Source organism: Eleutherodactylus coqui, chromosome 1, assembly GCF_035609145.1.
Source record: "Eleutherodactylus coqui strain aEleCoq1 chromosome 1, aEleCoq1.hap1, whole genome shotgun sequence".
In the NCBI taxonomy this organism is placed as follows: domain Eukaryota; kingdom Metazoa; phylum Chordata; class Amphibia; order Anura; family Eleutherodactylidae; genus Eleutherodactylus; species Eleutherodactylus coqui.
In genome coordinates, this window is record NC_089837.1 from 439,915,065 (window position 1) to 439,932,233 (window position 17,169).

General features: G+C 42.1%; 1 protein-coding gene across 2 annotated transcripts in view; it reads right to left on the bottom strand.

The window, feature by feature from the left end:
- The window catches only part of FREM2 (FRAS1 related extracellular matrix 2), a 212,737-nt gene that overhangs the window by 50,094 nt on the left and 145,474 nt on the right, over window positions 1-17,169 (bottom strand). Inside the window, exons 7-13 of one of the 2 annotated variants that reach the window (XM_066582533.1) lie at window positions 11,833-11,982; window positions 10,392-10,601; window positions 8,773-8,970; window positions 7,135-7,299; window positions 6,865-7,047; window positions 2,637-2,767; window positions 993-1,151 (exon numbers count right to left, since the gene is read on the bottom strand). In XM_066582533.1, the coding sequence (XP_066438630.1) occupies window positions 993-1,151; window positions 2,637-2,767; window positions 6,865-7,047; window positions 7,135-7,299; window positions 8,773-8,970; window positions 10,392-10,601; window positions 11,833-11,982 (1,196 nt within the window). The remainder of the gene's footprint in view (window positions 1-992; window positions 1,152-2,636; window positions 2,768-6,864; window positions 7,048-7,134; window positions 7,300-8,772; window positions 8,971-10,391; window positions 10,602-11,832; window positions 11,983-17,169) is intronic. The other variant, XM_066582542.1, reaches the window with a different exon arrangement.

Below are 17,169 nucleotides of genomic sequence, written 5' to 3' on the forward strand. Positions count from 1 at the left end.
CTATCATATCTACAAGATTACTTGCTTTCTCTTACTGACAACAATCAGATTTTACTCTACTGGCTAATTCGGCACCAAACTTTTTTTTTCATATTACAAGAATTGGACAACATTCCTCTCCCACAACTCCAGATATTGGTCTCCTCACTTCCCAGAAGTTTACAGATGACTGTAAAAAGAAGAGTGGATGCTACACAATGGTTGACACGGCCCTGCCCAAACTTTTTTGAGATGTGTTGCTCCCATCAATTTTTAAATGCCTTTCCCCTTTTAATATGTGTTCTACGTTTTACTGCGAATAAAATATGATTATATGAGATCTCCAAATCATTGAATTCTTTTTTTCTTTACATATATTTACATTTTACACAGCGTTCCAACTTTTTGGGAATTGGGGGTTGTACAAAAAACTGATCAATGCCTTCAATCTCATACTTGATTTTACAAAAAGATTTCATAATTCACATAAATAAGCAGTGGGAACACAATGTATCCACTATTCTAGATTTAAAAGGGTTGTCCTGTTGTAAAGTATTGATGGCCTAACCTCAGGATAAGTCATCAATAGAAGATTGGCAGGGATACATCACCTGGGAGCAGATCAGCTGTTTGCTTGGCTGGAGGGCTCTTGCACTGAGATGATTTCCGCAGGAAGCAGATAGCTTTGTTCCTGCTGCAATAGTCAGGTTTGGTATTACAGGCCAAGGTTACATTCATTTCAATGGAAACTTGGTTTGCAATACCAAACTGGGCCACTGTAGTGGTCATGGAGCTGTCTGCTTCCTGCTTAAACAAGCTCACTGCATGAGGACATTGGCTCAGAGAACAGCTGATCGGCAGGGGTCCCGGCAGATGGACCTCCGTTGATCTACTATTGATGACTTCTTCTGAAAATAGGCCAATGGTTTACTACTGACAACTCCTTTAAGTATAAAATAGAAAAAGTAAACTGTTTGCAGGGACAAACTATTCTTGTCATGCTCAAAACTCACTGTGATGCAAGCAACCGGGTAACCAGCGATTGGATTGGGATTCTCCTTAGCTTTTGAAGTGTCATCATAGATAAAAAGTGAGACAACTTGAGGAACCGAAGGAAAGGTTACATCTGCCATGCTGTTCATTTCTTCAATGTATACAATGGCTTTGGTCATCTAAAAAAAATGAAAATGTTGTAGAATCTGTATGCAAAATAAAAGCCTTCTCCATGTATCTAATAGTGGAGTAGTGAATCTACTGACTTTCAAGTGATGCAAAGTTTACTATGTGCAATACACAAGAGATCTTGACAACAGCCATGTGCAAACCACATCTATATAATAATGTGTGGCCAGAGTCAGACTGATCCAGGCTCTGGTACAATAATGGGCCCCAAACATCCTGCAGAAGACAACTCCATTTGGAGCCAACTTTTTGAGCCAATCACTTGTCCCACTAGGATGTATTTCTAATGGGTTGATTTGCAATTAACCTATTAGACCTTGTGGATAATATATCCTGTGTGTGCAATGATAACAACAAAGTTTATAATGCAATTAAATGTTTGGGTGCTGATGTTCTGTATAGATGGAGTGTGTACCCTTAGAATCATGTCCTCTAAAGATGGGCACAGTGGTGTCGAGGCATAGAGTCATACCTTGTAAATTACACCAAATTCCTGTGTGATTTACACTCCTTTCTTACACCTGATCTCAATGGGAGCATGAGCAGTGGGCCAAAGTGTATACACCTCGGCTTCATCGGCTCACAGTGCATACCTAGTCCTGACATCAGGTGGTGGTGGGAGCCTTGGGCCGCCTGCACACGGGCGGAAATCCCACGGCGGGATTATCCGCGGGATTTCCGCCACTGAAAGCCTGCATAGGAGTGCATTACAATATGCAGACGGCCGCGGTTTGGCCGCGCGAAATGTCGCGCGGCAAACAAACCGCGGCATGTCCTTTTTCTGTGCAGGGCTCGCAGAGCCTCGCACAGAAACGTCACTCACCTGGCCGCCGGCACATGAAAGAGCAGGGGCCGCCAGGCGCGGGTGAGTACGCGCTCCTCCCTGCAGGCGCTCAGGTCCGGTCCCGCGGTGAGAATTCTTACCGCCGGATCCGGCCCGCCCGTCTGCAGGCGGCCTTAGGCTAGAGTTAAGGCCTATTTAGACACAACGATTTTCGCTCAAAATTTGCTCAAAAGCCATCTTTGGCTAGAAATCACTGATGACTCTTAGCAGTGCTGCTACTGATTTTCTCAGCAGGCAATGCTGATAGCATTCTTTCAGCTGGTATCCCGCTGCAGTTCTCAGCGGGACACCAGGTGAAAGCTCCGCGAACAATGCAGCTGTTTGCATATCTTTCAGTGTAAATGGGCCTTTACACAATGATAGATGTCGCATGACAGCAAGTTGCATAAAAGTTGCGAAACAGTTGCATTGACAGACAGGTTTTGTGGATGTATCTCCAAAAACAGCCGGAATTATAAGGTCACTTCGGGCACCCCAGTTAACTGACACCCTACTACGATACAGGAAAATAGCCTCCCAGACACAAATCTATCAATCGTCAGTTCAGACACCATGAAAGAAATGGAAAACGCATCAACTAAGCAACAGTATAGACAAAAGTCAACTGAGGTCTTGGATATATGTTCTGTACCTGGATTTCGGCAACCATGTTCTCATCAGGTTTCAGGTGCACAGTAAAAGCTTCTCTCATTTCCCTAAGTCCATCATAAAGGATTTCAATCTCTATAATGTGCTGCGTCTCTCCTTCCTGAAATTCGATATCTAAAAAGTTACACAAACAAAGCTTTAATGATGACTATAACTACTCACCGACATGAAACCGACTGGATAATACTAGCATCTGTTACATTTCACACATTACCCCTACAGTCCAAAAGCTCCCAGTGTATTTAATTCTGGCATAACCAAATTACAACTGATACAAGGTAATTTTTGTTTTGTCCTTGGTTCAAAAACTGCCTCAAAACCATTTAGTTAGGAAGAAGAAAAATATTTAAGAACTTTGTATTTACGCTTCTATATTTTTTTTTACTTTTTGGGAAATACTATATTCTATGAATGGTTATATTTTTCCCAGGCAAAAGAAAAAGAGTTGAGCCCAGCCTAATCAATTGTTTTTAGTAAAACCTTGCTCTTCATGTTATAACATAACTAAACAGCATATATTCATACCATTGTGTCCCATGCTGACACCCTGTTTAAAGGATGTCACAGGCACTGCAACCAATGACAGAGCTTAGTGCTCAATCGCTGAGCTCTGTCATTGGCTGCAGCACCTGTGATGTCCCATAAACCGAGTGGGACTGCAGCCTGTGAACAAACAAGGGAGCAAGGACAGAGCAGCACTGCCGGTCACAGTGCAGAGAGGTCAGTATGCAATGGTTAGTTATGTTATACCAAGGGGAAAGGGGTTTTTGTGAAAAATTACAAACCGGGAGAACCCCTTTAAGAATGTTTGAGCGACTCCTGTTTACTGTGAATGGAGGCTGCTTCCATTCACTTGAAAGACTATCATTCCTGTGTAAGCACAGAAGGTGGTAGTTCATGGGATGGCAGTCATCGTGTGTAAAGGTACCTTGTACCACAATAGTCTTACACTTCCTGTTCACAGAGATCCCTTCTCAGCAATCATCTTTTTATCAGGATTACAATGAAAGGTGGCACCTATGTATAGATAACTGAGGATCCACCATTTACAATAGATAAAGGTCATAGCTCACCTCCTCCCTTACCCTGCACAATGTCACAGAGCATGCCCACACTCTCCCATAACAGCCAATGAACTGTTTAGAGCTCGAAGGAGCAGCTCAAGCAATATAACTTCCCCCATAATCATCTAGATAAAATCCATATTAAAAAAAAATCTATAATCAAAAAATAAAAACAGATTGGAAAAAAATAATATGTATCAGTTTCTGGTTTTAATGAGCAAAAATTATCTTGATGATTTATGCCCTTTAAATTCTAAGACCCGGCTTGGTTCTACTTAACTAAACATAGGTCATGGTAGATGAGGAACCGGCTTTAGTTTACTGCACATTATTACAGACCGGAGATGTTTAAACACAAGTAATGATCCAAAACCTGCATCAATACAATTACAAGTAAATACTGGGACATCCTACAAAGAAATCCCTTCCTTTGAGAGCCGAATTCCCAAGGTCAACAGATGATGTGTAGACAAGCTCCTACAACAATGGAGGATTAGTCTGTGAGTCAGGTCAGGCCAGGCTACAGTTTTCCATTTAATAAATGTTAAAACATTAAAAAAAACTTGCTTGGAATATATTTTTTATAAAATGTAGCAAACTAATTATTATTCGTCATTGTTAAAAATTCTGTTCAGTTGCTCCTTAGTTATATCTGCCTCCAATTAAGCAGCCTTGCCATTGAAGCATCTAGGAAAGCTGGATGCCAAAACCTCTGAGATCTAGGACAGCCTTAATTGTTGTCCCTCTATATATTTCCTAGGATCAGATGTGCAGCTGAATAAAATTCTTAAAGGGATTGACCCAAAAACAATGTATATCACAGATCCATAGGTAAAGGTATGATCACTAGGGACCCCAATTTACCCCCATCCTGTGTGAATACAACGGCAGTCATGTTGTCTCGGCTATCTTCATTTTACTCTATTTGCACATGAGACTCGGAAACCGTTCATATAATTGGTGCGGGCCCCAGTGGTCAAACCCCCAGCAATCATGTATTTATCAACTATCCCATTAATAGGTGGTAAATGTGGTTTATGAATATAAGTGTAAAAATAGAAGCATTACTTACTGAAGGGGAAACCCCCTCCGAAGCTATCAGGAAATGGATTGCAGAAATAAGGGGAGGGGAAGTCAAGGACGGGAGCAATGACGCACCACTAATTACCTTAAAGGGGTTTTGTCATTAAAAAAAAATTCTCTAAACTTACCTATTCCTTCCCTGTCTGTCTCCTTATCACATTTTTTCCTGGTTGAGCTTCTCCAGTGCCCCAGGTCAGCTCACTGCAAGCTGGGCCCAGTTTGTTATGAAGGCTGCTCATCACAAACTCCTTCCTGCTGGGTCAGTGAAGGTCACATCCCTGTGCTGTAGCTTCACTGCCTAGGAAGGAATTGTAATCTATTTCAGAGATAGCTCGCATGAGCAATCTCTGAAGAAGATAGGCAGTCCTCCTGCTGGCCTGTGAGCTGTGACGTAATGTACATTGGCAGACTGCCAACCTAATGTACGTAACCTCACAGGAAGGAGCAGAATCAGGCAGCTGGAGGTGAAGTGAGCACCCGAACTGCAGGAGACAGGAGAAGATAAGGGAGGTGAAGATCTGGTAAGTAGACTGATGGGGGAGGAATAGATAAGTTCATTTTTCTTTTTTAGTGACAGAACCCCTTTAATACATTGAGAAGTGATGCCCGAAGGCAGGGTCCAATGACAGCCTCTAAGGGAGACACCACCCATCATCAGTAGAGTGTGGGGTTCAACAGCAGCCAGTCACCCTGCCCTCTTCTCAATGTATTAAGGTAATTAGTGGCGTGTCATCTTCCCCGCCCTCTTGACTTCCCCTCCCCTTTTTTTGTGCAACCTATTTCCTGATAGCTATATATGTGGTACTATGTGTAGGATAAGACTATGCTTAAAAAAGCTGCTTACTCATCACCGAAGGGTGTTGCAACTATTTGGATATCTGTCTGTTTTACCAATAAACCTTCCTATCTCCAATACTTTACTGCCTATGCTGTCTTGATGCAACTTCAGAGGGGTTTTCTTTTGGTAATAGACCCCCCTTCCCCTCAGTAAGTACTTATGAGCGCGGGTGTATATTTTATTTACTACAGTATTTTTCTTGTCTTCTGAAATTCCTGATTTTGTATTTCACCCTGAGGCTCTCCTATTCCTTGGATGCACTGTACGCATAAGAAGTGGATTGGTTTCCAGCCGACTAGGACTCCAGGTGAGGCGACTATCCTTTATTAGACTAGTCATCGACACCAGGTGAGTCTTCTACATATATTTTCACTGTATTTGTTTTATTGCACAAAGCACTATGTTACTGATATTTTTTTTAAATGCTGTTTATGGGACAAGCATTAAAAACTTGACAGAAGATAACAATCCATGACTTGATCATTTTTGCAATTTCAACAATTAAGCCATGCTTTAAGGGCATTTTACACAGTCAAGAATCTCCTAACAACATTGGTTAGCCCATCCTTCAGGCCCATATGGAGCTGCATCAGATCAGCTGATGAATGAGCAAATATTTGGGTTTAGGCTGAACCCAACCTTTGTGTAGCCTAAAAACAATCATTGTTGTTGGCAGCATGTCTCTTAAAGTGAAAGAGCATGTGCCTCTGACATTCATGAAATTGTATGGAGGACAAAAGATTGTATACACGATGGTTTATCCCCCATACATTTTGAAACAGCCCATGTAAAGGCAAGGTAGACAGTGCTTGTCATTGGGACTTTATTTTGCTGGAGGGAGACAAAAGCAGAGACACATACACACAAATGCAACTGCAGCTAGTAGTGTTAATTGTCTCATAGCTACTGTTATTACATCTACACTGCTCAGTACTGATATACTGTCCCCCTGGATGCTGTTCCGTATGACGGTGTGCTACAGAGAGACAGAGAAGAAAAGATTCTCAGCATGCCCCATCAATGGAAAAATCAATGTTGGATGCATATTATAACTGTGCAATCTCTAAAAGGCAGAGCAGTACTGTGCATCATTCTTAGAATCACAGTACAGTGCTATCCTTTCTTGTGAGTTCCTATCATGGAGTCCATACGTTTGTCATACACGAATACCAGAACGTTGCCATGTTGGCGCGGTATTGATCAGAAATGACCAGAATGGTGTGTACCTTCTGACACAGGGTTATAATCTTCCCCAGAGGTAGCAGAGCCGTCCTTTGTATGCACACGCACAATGGAGACCTTTGATGTGTCTCCCTGACGAACAACTGGAATTTTTACAACCATGATTTGTCCGGGTTCCTTGGGTTCGCTCACACTAAACTTGGTGTCACCAAACCTTATTATTGCCTCTGAAAAATAAAAAGTTTGCAAGTCAATTTTTTTAGGTTTCAACTCCTTGGTATACGTTAATGGTTCATTTTCTATTGATTTCTTACTGTCTGCATCATCCTTAATCTTAATTAGGGTCTCATTGAGTTCTCCAATGGAGGCTCCAAAAGGAGATTCACTTCTGGGAGTTCCCAGGACAAGTCGCAACTCCTCCTCTTCTTCATGGATGGTGTCATCCATCAGGGCTACAGTGCAAGGACGTTCTGTCTCCCCTTGAAAACAATATGCAGTTTAGTCAATAGTAATAGGATGTGTACATGTGACACTTTGTACAGACTGCCAAGGTGAAAGTTCCTCTTTGGTTATATTCTGACATTAGAGAAGACAAGATTGTGGCCAGGAGCTTGGATCAATCACTAGCATGAAAAGGCTCACACTACTGTACGCTATGCACCGCTGGCTCTTGGCGTCAAGATTTCTGTATGCCCAAGCCATGGTGGGTGCATATAAATATGGAAATCTTTGCACTTAAAATCTGAGCGGGCTCCTACATACTGATATAAACTGTGGGTTTAATCTAAAGTAAATACATAAAACAGAAAAATGTTGCACTGGATTAGAAAAATGTGGATGTTTTCTTGCATTGGGAGGTGTACAGTTTTTCCTTGTGAAGACCACCTAGTAGGCATGAGGAGACTTGCCATGCAATGCTCCTCTGGGAAATTTGGTATGCCAATAGGAGATATTACAATGCCTCGGCAGCGACAACTATTAGAAGGTAGCTTTCCTACAAGTCAGTGTCTGACCCTTTAACAGGCCTTATAACATGACTGGAAATAGAAGCCAAAACCAGAATCTTCTCCATAAGGAAACAATAACCATGTACAGAAAGCTGTTATGGGGGTTTTGTCCCTCATCAGTGTGTAGTAGGTTTTTGGCTGGTTGGGTGAGAGGTCTATGACATGTTTCTTAAGTATATCTGCTTTTGAAAAAGCTAGGTTATACAAAATATCGCTGCCTTAACATCTCCTATAGGAGATAACCCGAACAGGTGAGAACCTGTTTTCGGGAGATGACCCTTTTTAGGTATTGACAGAAGCAAGGGTTAAGCTATATGGGGTGCTGAAGTACAGTAGAAGTCATATACGGGTATTATAAATGGCATATGTTAGGCGGGGAGCCCAGTTACAGATTTTGCACTGGAGCCTAGGATTTTCAAGTTACAGTATGAGGGCAAAAACACATGGGCGCATGTGCTAATACGCTCGCCGCTATGGAGCGTATTAGTGCAGGAACAGGATTTTTCTCTTTTTTTGGACTATTCAAACTTTGCGCTATAGCACGCGAGTTTGAAAAATAAAGCAGGAAAATAGGTCCTGCCCTATCTTTCTCACATGTAGTATCAACTACGTTCGAGAATCCCGATAGTGGAAACAAAACCATTGAAATCAATGGTTTTGTCCTGGACCGTTTTGTGCCCGTGCTTTTCACGGACGCATAAAGGGGCTAAAACATGCCCATCTGTGTAAGCCCTAACTCTGGATGAAAGACAAATGAAGCTTAACTTACACTTATAAGAAATTTCCTAAATCTTAAATAGCAGTGAGATACTAATATGATCTAGAGATAACACAACCAGCATGCACTGGGATATATTGACAAAATGACAAACTACTTCTTCACTACTTTTATTCTATAAGGTCATCAACATTGAAAAAAAACTTTCAGAGCGGAATATACTGTACCCGGAAGGAATGTGATGATTGAGCTATCTGTGTTTGGTCGTTCTTCAAAGTCCATCATCACTTGTGCAGAGCCCTGTCGAGTGTAGCAACGTACTGTAGACTTGTAGCTGACGTCCCCACTTCTGTACACCAGGGCTGTGATCTTCCCATCCTTCTCATGCCCCATGTACATGGCCTCTCTGAATTGAACCTTTGGCACTGTGGACAATAATCACATATTTGTATGATTCTGATTTTCACATAGAGTTTATTAGACATTTTCTGCTGCCTCTTCGTGTACATGGCCAGTCTTAGGCTGGGTTCACACAGGGCGGATTCGCCGCAGCAAGTCGGCCTGCCGACGCTAATCCTGGGGTTAGCCAGGCATGTGGACGAGATTAGTTAAAAATCTCGTCCACACAGGACGGCAAATCCGTCGCGGCAAAGCTGGCAGAAGCTGGCGCTGCAGCACGGGTTCCCCGGCCGCAGCATGTCCATTCTTTTTTTTCCTGTTGCGGCTGCGCTCTCCTTTATGGGAGCAGCGGACGCAATGGAAAAGCATGCGGCCAAGCCACTCCAAAACCCGCGGCTGAGTACCGCGGGTTTTGCAGCTGCACTTTCCTGGCGGAAATCTTGCGGTTTTCACTGTGGCAAAACAGCGATTTTTCAGCCGGGAATACATTCCGTGTGAACCAAGCCTTAGTTACATGTGACCCATGCGGTTGTGCAAAATGCTGGCCATGAGCTTGTGGGGAAGGCATCAGGCAGATGTAAGCTGAGGGCGATCAACCCCCTTCCCTTTCCCTTCTTAAGTCTGCATAGCCAGGTGATCTTCCTCTTTACAGCAGCATCTTGTGGAACTTTAGTAATCATCATCATCCTTATGGCCCCGTCTCCTCCTAACTGATGTTCCAAGGTACCACTGTCGGCCCATCAGCACCCCTGCAACACAATCACTTAGTTCTGCTACTGCATTTGTGTTATGAGCTTGGTTCTGGTGCTGTATTTATGTTATGAGCTTGGTTTTAGTATTGTGTCTGTGTACTGAGGGAGGATTGTGCTGTATTCACATTATAAGCTTAGTTCTGCTGCTGTATTTATGTGCTGACCTTGGTTCTGGTATTTTATCTATGTTATGAGCTTGGTTCTGGGGCTGCATTCATGTACTGAAGTTAGTTATGGTGCCATATGTATGCTATAAGCTTGTGTCTGGTGCTGTATTTATATATTGATATTAGTTCTGGTATTGTATATATGTTATCGGCTTAATTCTAGTACTGTAGTTAGTAGCTTGGTTCTGTTCTGGTTTGGGTATGCAGCTATCTTGCTGCTTTCTGCACAGTAAAATACAGGCAGAGTATTGTTTTTGTCTTGTGCCCCCCAAAAATTCTGCACAAGGTGCCATCTAACCTAAGGCAGGTACTGTTTCTGTGCAGAGTATTCTTAAAGCAAGTACTGTATCACGTGACAATTACAAGACTGTTACCAGGAGACTCTTTCTTACATAATGGCATCTGTATGATCATGGCTGAGTTCTTGTGAGCAATGACACCCACTAAATGGCCTCCAAAGTGTCAGTTACGGAGTTGAAGGGTGCATCGTATTAAAGCAAGGATGCAGGGAATATAAATGTCACTTACAGTCAGAGACAGTGTCATTGATGTATACAGTTGCTTTGCTAGGCTCCCCGAGGACAGCATTCATTGGCATACGCAACACTAGTTCAAACTTCTCTATGCCCTCCAGCACTGGCTGTCCCAAGTCATCCAGAATGACGATGCGGAAAGTTTGCATGTTAACACCGGGAGCAAAATCTAGATTCCTACTGATACCTACATAGTCAACACCAGCTGAGAAAAGAAATGCATATTATTAGTATATTTCCTACAATACTTCAGGACAATCACTAATAGGTCACATTCTGAATACATATACATACACATCTACATTTTTGGGATCAGATCTGGATGTATGCTTAAAAAGGATGAAGGGAAAAGATAAGGGATTAAACAAAATGGGAAGTAGACACAATCAAATGATACAGCATTAAAACCCAAGGCTGTCAGTTTTCGACCTAGAGCTCCATACCCCTCAGTCCCATTCACACAAATTTTTTGTGTCCTCGAGTCAGTGTGGCCTACTGCATAGCTTTGTATTTGCAACCTCACTCACTATACTACAGCCTTTCTTTATTTACTACTCTCCCCATTCCCCCATACCAAGTCCCATTAGATACGGCTCTGGTCAGTTTGAACTTGTCAAGTTGGTGGTCTTCACTGCTAACTCTCAATTAAATCTGATGTGATCCACTGACAGAAGGAAATTCAACACCCCCAAAATATGAAAAAAGATGAATACACAATTAATACGGAGAGATATTGTCTTATATTTGAAGAGATATTGTCTTATATTTGAAGAGATATTGTCTTATTGAAGATAAGTCTTATCCTGAGACCTCAAACTGGCTAAATGAGTAGAAAAAAGTGCTAAAAAAAAAAACTTCATGCAATGCTTGCTAGATGGCCATTAATGGATTCAAAGCTGGGTTAAACCCGACGAAGGCCCCAGCGTGGGGTGGAAATGTGCTGTATATAAAACATAAAGGGATCTTATTTAAATTTCCTGGCCTCATTGCAGCCCTGACGGTCATCCCATGACAGTGAATGTTGGAGACCCACCACTTGACAGATTCGGCTTTAGGCACTTGCATTCTATCAGCTGCAGTAAAGAAGGAGGAGATGGGGTTGAAAGAAAAGAAAACTAGTGATAGAGGCAGCAGGCCATGGCTGACGAGTCCTCTTCAAACAATAAAATTATGGACGGCTCCAGCCACCACCAGGGGGCGCTAACTGCAATTGGTTTTATTCAGCTAGTATTGAATGCAATGGAAAGCTGTGTAACTGTGAAAGCAGTGATCTCCTCCTAATGGTGGCCGCATGGAAGCAATATGAGTTGTTCATGGACATATTCTGTGGAGCTGTTCTCCAAACACACTCACATCAATCCCAGAACAAAACTTGCAATGTAATCTCCCTATATTAATCACGCACACCGTATAATGTTTTCTCTAGTGTGACTTACCCACTGCTGACACTGGCTCCGTCTTTTGTGAGCGAACGGTGACGGTGGCAGTTTTTGACAGATCAGTACCAGTCCTCCATACACGTACTTCTATGTATCCCGCACCTTCATCCACGTACAGTTCTATATCCCCAAAGTAGAAGGCTGGTTCTGGAAAAGTGTAAGTATATAAAAGTATAACATATATATTACACACCATTTTACATCGCTTACTATTTAGAGTTCTGTCTCCACTGAAGCTCACAATTTTTAAATTCCTCTATTAGCATGTTATTGTATTAAGGGAGGAAATGGAGAGAATATACAAGCTCCATGTAGATGTTGTCCTGGAGCAACCAATCACAGCACAGCTTTCATTTCATATACTGCTGATGAAAAATGAAAGCTGTGCTCTGATTGGTTGCTATGTGGAATAAAGCAGATTTTCTTTTGGGCAGTTTTCATAAGAGTGTGGTGCTGGGATACTTTCCATGGCCCACCTTGTGCTGTCAGTAAGAATTAGGGGGAACATTTACTAAGCCAAGCATTTCCAACGCAGAGTTTAGTACAATTCCCCTGGTGCGCGGTACGCTTAATACTTGAAGAGGTGCACACCTCTTTATGTATTAGGCACATCCATGCACCTTATCAGAAATATACGCCAGGTTCAACATGGCAAACATTTCTAGTATAATTTACACCAGTTTCTGGCATGAATTCTAAATAAATCTGAGGGCCCACAGGCAGCCACACCCCTTCCATTAAGCCCTGCCCACTTTTGGGGAGAGTGGCAGGGCTAGTGCATAACAGAAAAAAGTAATTTTTGCCCAAATGCCAGAAACTGGCATAAAAAGGTTTATCAATGTGTCCCTATATCTGTAATATAGGAACAATCTGAACGAATTTATAATGCAACGCTGAAAATACAAAAGACGCATAAATAATAAATTAAAAACATCCTCGCACTATGCACAGTAATTTTGTGATAACCCCTTATTTTCACAGAAGGCGGAGGCAATCAACAGATCACTGTGGATCCACCTTTTAGAACCCCTGGGCTTGGCTCAAACAAAAAGAAGCCCAACTTTTATGATGTCCATGTGAACTGATAGGGAATTGTGACGGGCTGTTATAATAATTATATAACATTCCAATAAATCTGATAGGTCTACATCCAAATCATCCATACCGAATATAATGACCCTAAATATTACGAACTCTAGAATTAGAGCAAAAGCAGTGCGGTACCGTGCTAGCCGGAAGAGTCTATGATGTTAAATACTCTTGTATAAAAAAAGACAAAAGCATTATAGAGGTGATACCTTTATTGGTTAACCTGAAAAATTATATATGCAAGATTTAACCCTTTTCAATCCACTGTCTGATGTCTGAAGACAGTCTGATTGAAGGCTGTACAGCTTCGATGTCGCATGACGTCCGGCAGGGTATTCTTACAGTATAGTACTGGCCGCTCTGTTATCGGTGGGCCTCTCCAGAATGTCACATACTGCAGTACTGGCTCTAGCCAGCAGATGGTGCCATTGTATAATGGCAGAAAGAGAAAACCCCCTAGGAAACCCTGAATCCAAAATAGGATTGCAAAGGGTTAAAGGCCATCAGGCTTCTTCATCAGGCTGGTGTAACTACATATATCTGAAGAAATATATATATACAGTACACTCTTATAACTTAAGAGAAGGCAGTCTCTGAACGATAAATTTGTTGCATTTTAGGACTGTCTAGTCTAAGTTTAGACCACCTACTAGCTGGCTTAGTTTATGACAAACTTTTGGCAAAATTCACGGCATTTTGGCCCAATTTTTCGTCACATTCTTACTGATATAAGTATATAAAACATCTGAAAGGAATGCTTTTTGTTAGTGGAGGGGTAAGACCCTCAATAACCTCCATATACCCTTATAAGACCTATGGAAAGGGGTTGGAGACAGCGGCATTAATGGCTCCAGATCATAGAAATGTCTTGAAGATTTAAATGGAATGATTCACTGATTCCTGAACTTTTTCTATCTCTTCTCATTCCTGCTTTATCAACATTCTCCCATTCCTATTGGTTTGTGCCAGTTCTGAAGAGTATGTATATACAACCGTGAGTGCATTATCTCAATACACTTAGAGAAACTCATGAGTCAGTAAATCTTGTGAATTCCTGAAATGATTCACCCAACTCCAATGTCAGGCTGTAAGTGAATTTATAGCACCAATGGGCTGGTAAAGGCAGATAGAAAATAATGAACACATAATAAGGGGTCCACTTTGTCTTCGCTAATGAGGCAGAAAATGAAAACATAAGAATGTTAAAAAGTACAGCGCCAATGGAAACATAAGAGAATTACATTTTTATCAGTCAAGTCAATCGGAAATAACGCAACAAAAATGCCATGGATGGATGGATATAGCAAATGCAGCATGCCACCGAGATTGGGAAGTGATGTTCAATATAATGAAAGAACAAAAAACAAAAGGGGCTGATCCAGAGGCATAACTTAAAGGGAAGCTGTCTTTCATGCTGCCCTGGTAGTAGGCAGCACACTATAGTGATTTCAGCAGTCGGTCACTTATAGTCACTTAGTGTTGTAATACTTAAGACGTAAGTTAGCAGCGGTCAGCAGAGAGGTCTGATGAGTTTGATTAATATTTATATATTCACTGATGCCCGCTCCCCTGCTGATTGATAGGTTTCTCCCTATGCACAGTAAAACAGAAATGTCTATTAGCGGCTGGAGGGAGGGAGAGGGCAGGGGGAGCATGCATGCATGAATATCAATGAGTATCATTAGACTCCTCTCTAGTAGCACGCTGCACACTTTCAATGTAAGTATGCTATTATAAAGTGCCGAACAAAACAATAGAAATGACAGACCACTGAAATCAAAGTGTTTTTCACTATACTGTGTGGCCTGCAGCTCGGGAAGCATAAGGGATCCCACGGGTTTTCTTTAAAGTTTCTGGACTATAATGAAAAACCTGCAACAAGAGCCCACAAATATAATGGCCCATTTATAATACTGGGGTCTTCTAATGTTCTAAAAGACCCCTCAGGCACCAGAGCTGGGGATCAATTGCTACCATTGCACTTGTTACACTCCTAGGTTAATCACACTCTGGGTACAAGCATGAGGAGTTCTGAGCACTAGACAAGATTTAAAATGAGAATACAGTATGAACCCCAAGGAATGATCCAGGGGACCAAGAAAGGCCCAAGGACCAAGGAAGGCCCCCCCATACTTTAGTCATCCGAACCCAATTGTGGAGCTGGACGACTGTCTAATGCACATGGGGGTGGCTCAACTGAAAGAAGGATTAGGGATGTTGAATTTCAATGGCCAATCCCTTTTTTTTTCTAGGAGAGATAAGCTAGAAGTCTCTGGCTGCAACGGTTGGCCAAGCCAAATGTTCATGAGTATGGGGAAGAAGGTGGAAACAGCTGTCAGATGAACGGTTGTACATCCAGCAGTTGTTGGGGGTGTATGGGCGCCTTGACAGCGATTATCCAAAGAAGTGTAAGTGGACTTTAAGTATATGTTCACATTGAATAGCTTTGTAAATACACCAAGTTTGTATAATCTAGAGCTGCATTCATAATTCTCCAAGGAATACCAGCAGATTTCCAATCTATAGTAGGAAGAACTGTCAATGCAGTTCTGGACTATAATGACTATAAAGTGCTATAAAGTAATACTACTAATGCAATTACAGCGTGATTCAAAAAGAAAGGTGCAAAAGTATAGTTGGTTGGAACTGACATACAACAGCCAGAATGACATGAAAGGATAGAAGAACTCTGCAAGTTTTTAAGGCCCCTTACAGATGTTCTATGTGGGTGTTGTTGGTGACACGGCAGTCAAGTTAGTAGTTCAGTCTCTTATCTATTCCACTGCTACAAAGATGCATTGTTTAGGTCATCCAGGGTCACCAATAGCGCCCACATCCAATGTCTGTAAGGTGCATTAAAAACTTAAAAAGTTCTACTATCTTTCCCTGTCATTCTGGCTGCTGCATGTCAATTCATGTAGGCAGAACTCAGATTTACTTTTGTACTATTCCTATTTATAAAGTTATTTAAAGGGGTTGTCCCGCGCCGAAACGTTTTTTGTTTTTTTTTCAACCCCCCCCCGTTCGGCGCGAGACAACCCCGATGCAGGGGTTAAAAAAGAACACCGGAGAGTGCTTACCTGAATCCCCGCGCTCCGGTGACTTCTTACTTACCTGCTGAAGATGGCTGCCGGGATCCTTACCCTCGGTGGACCGCAGGGCTTCTGTGTGGTCCATTGCCGATTCCAGCCTCCTGATTGGCTGGAATCGGCACGTGACGGGGCGGAGCTACAAGGAGCCGGCATCCAGCACGAGCGGCCCCATTGAGGAAAGAAGAAGACCCGGACTGCGCAAGCGCGGCTAATTTGGCCATTAGACGGCGAAAATTAGTCGGCTCCATGGAAACGAGGACGCTAGCAACGGAGCAGGTAAGTGAAAAACTTCTTATAACTTCTGTATGGCTCATAATTAATGCACAATGTACATTACAAAGTGCATTAATATGGCCATACAGAAGTGTATAGACCCACTTGCTGCCGCGGGACAACCCCTTTAACTTTTTTGGTAGATCTGTAAACTGGGAAATGGGGGGGGGGGGGGGGGGGGATTTCCTTTAGGTCTATTGTTTCAATATTGCTCAGTTATCATTCAAGTCTCATGTTTTCAATCTGCTCTGAGTTCACCGAGCATTGAGAAGCTGCCAGAGTGAAACATTTCCACATTATAATGCAACTTGATACATCGCAGGCCACGAGCAAAAGATAATGTATACTTATAAGGGGCAAGAAACATTTGGAACAGATGCATGGGGACGTTTAGCCAGCTGTTCTACTACTGTGTGCTGTCACAAATATTACATACGGCCTAATGACTGGAAGGAGCACATTATAACTTAAGACATTTCTGGTAGAAGTGACATACAGTAGTTGTAAGAATGAACTCTTCTTCAAAATGCCTTATACTTTCAGATTTATTACACTTTTTAGTTTCTAACTTTTAAATAAAATATAAAATTAGACAAAATGGAGCCTGAAAAGCGCACAATATTCTTTTTTTCAATTACTGATCTACTATATCTGGAGTAGAGAATTATCCATCACTATTAGTACTGATAGGAAATATAACTGGCCCCTTAACCCTTTCCAATTCAATTTGTATCCTGGTTTTCCTAGGGGGCTTACTCTTTTTCTGCTGTTATACGACGGCGCTATATGCTGGCTAAAGCCAGTACTGCATGAGGTGACACATTGGATAGGCTCCGACAGCAGAGAGGCTGGCAATATACAGTAAGAGAACCCCGACGGA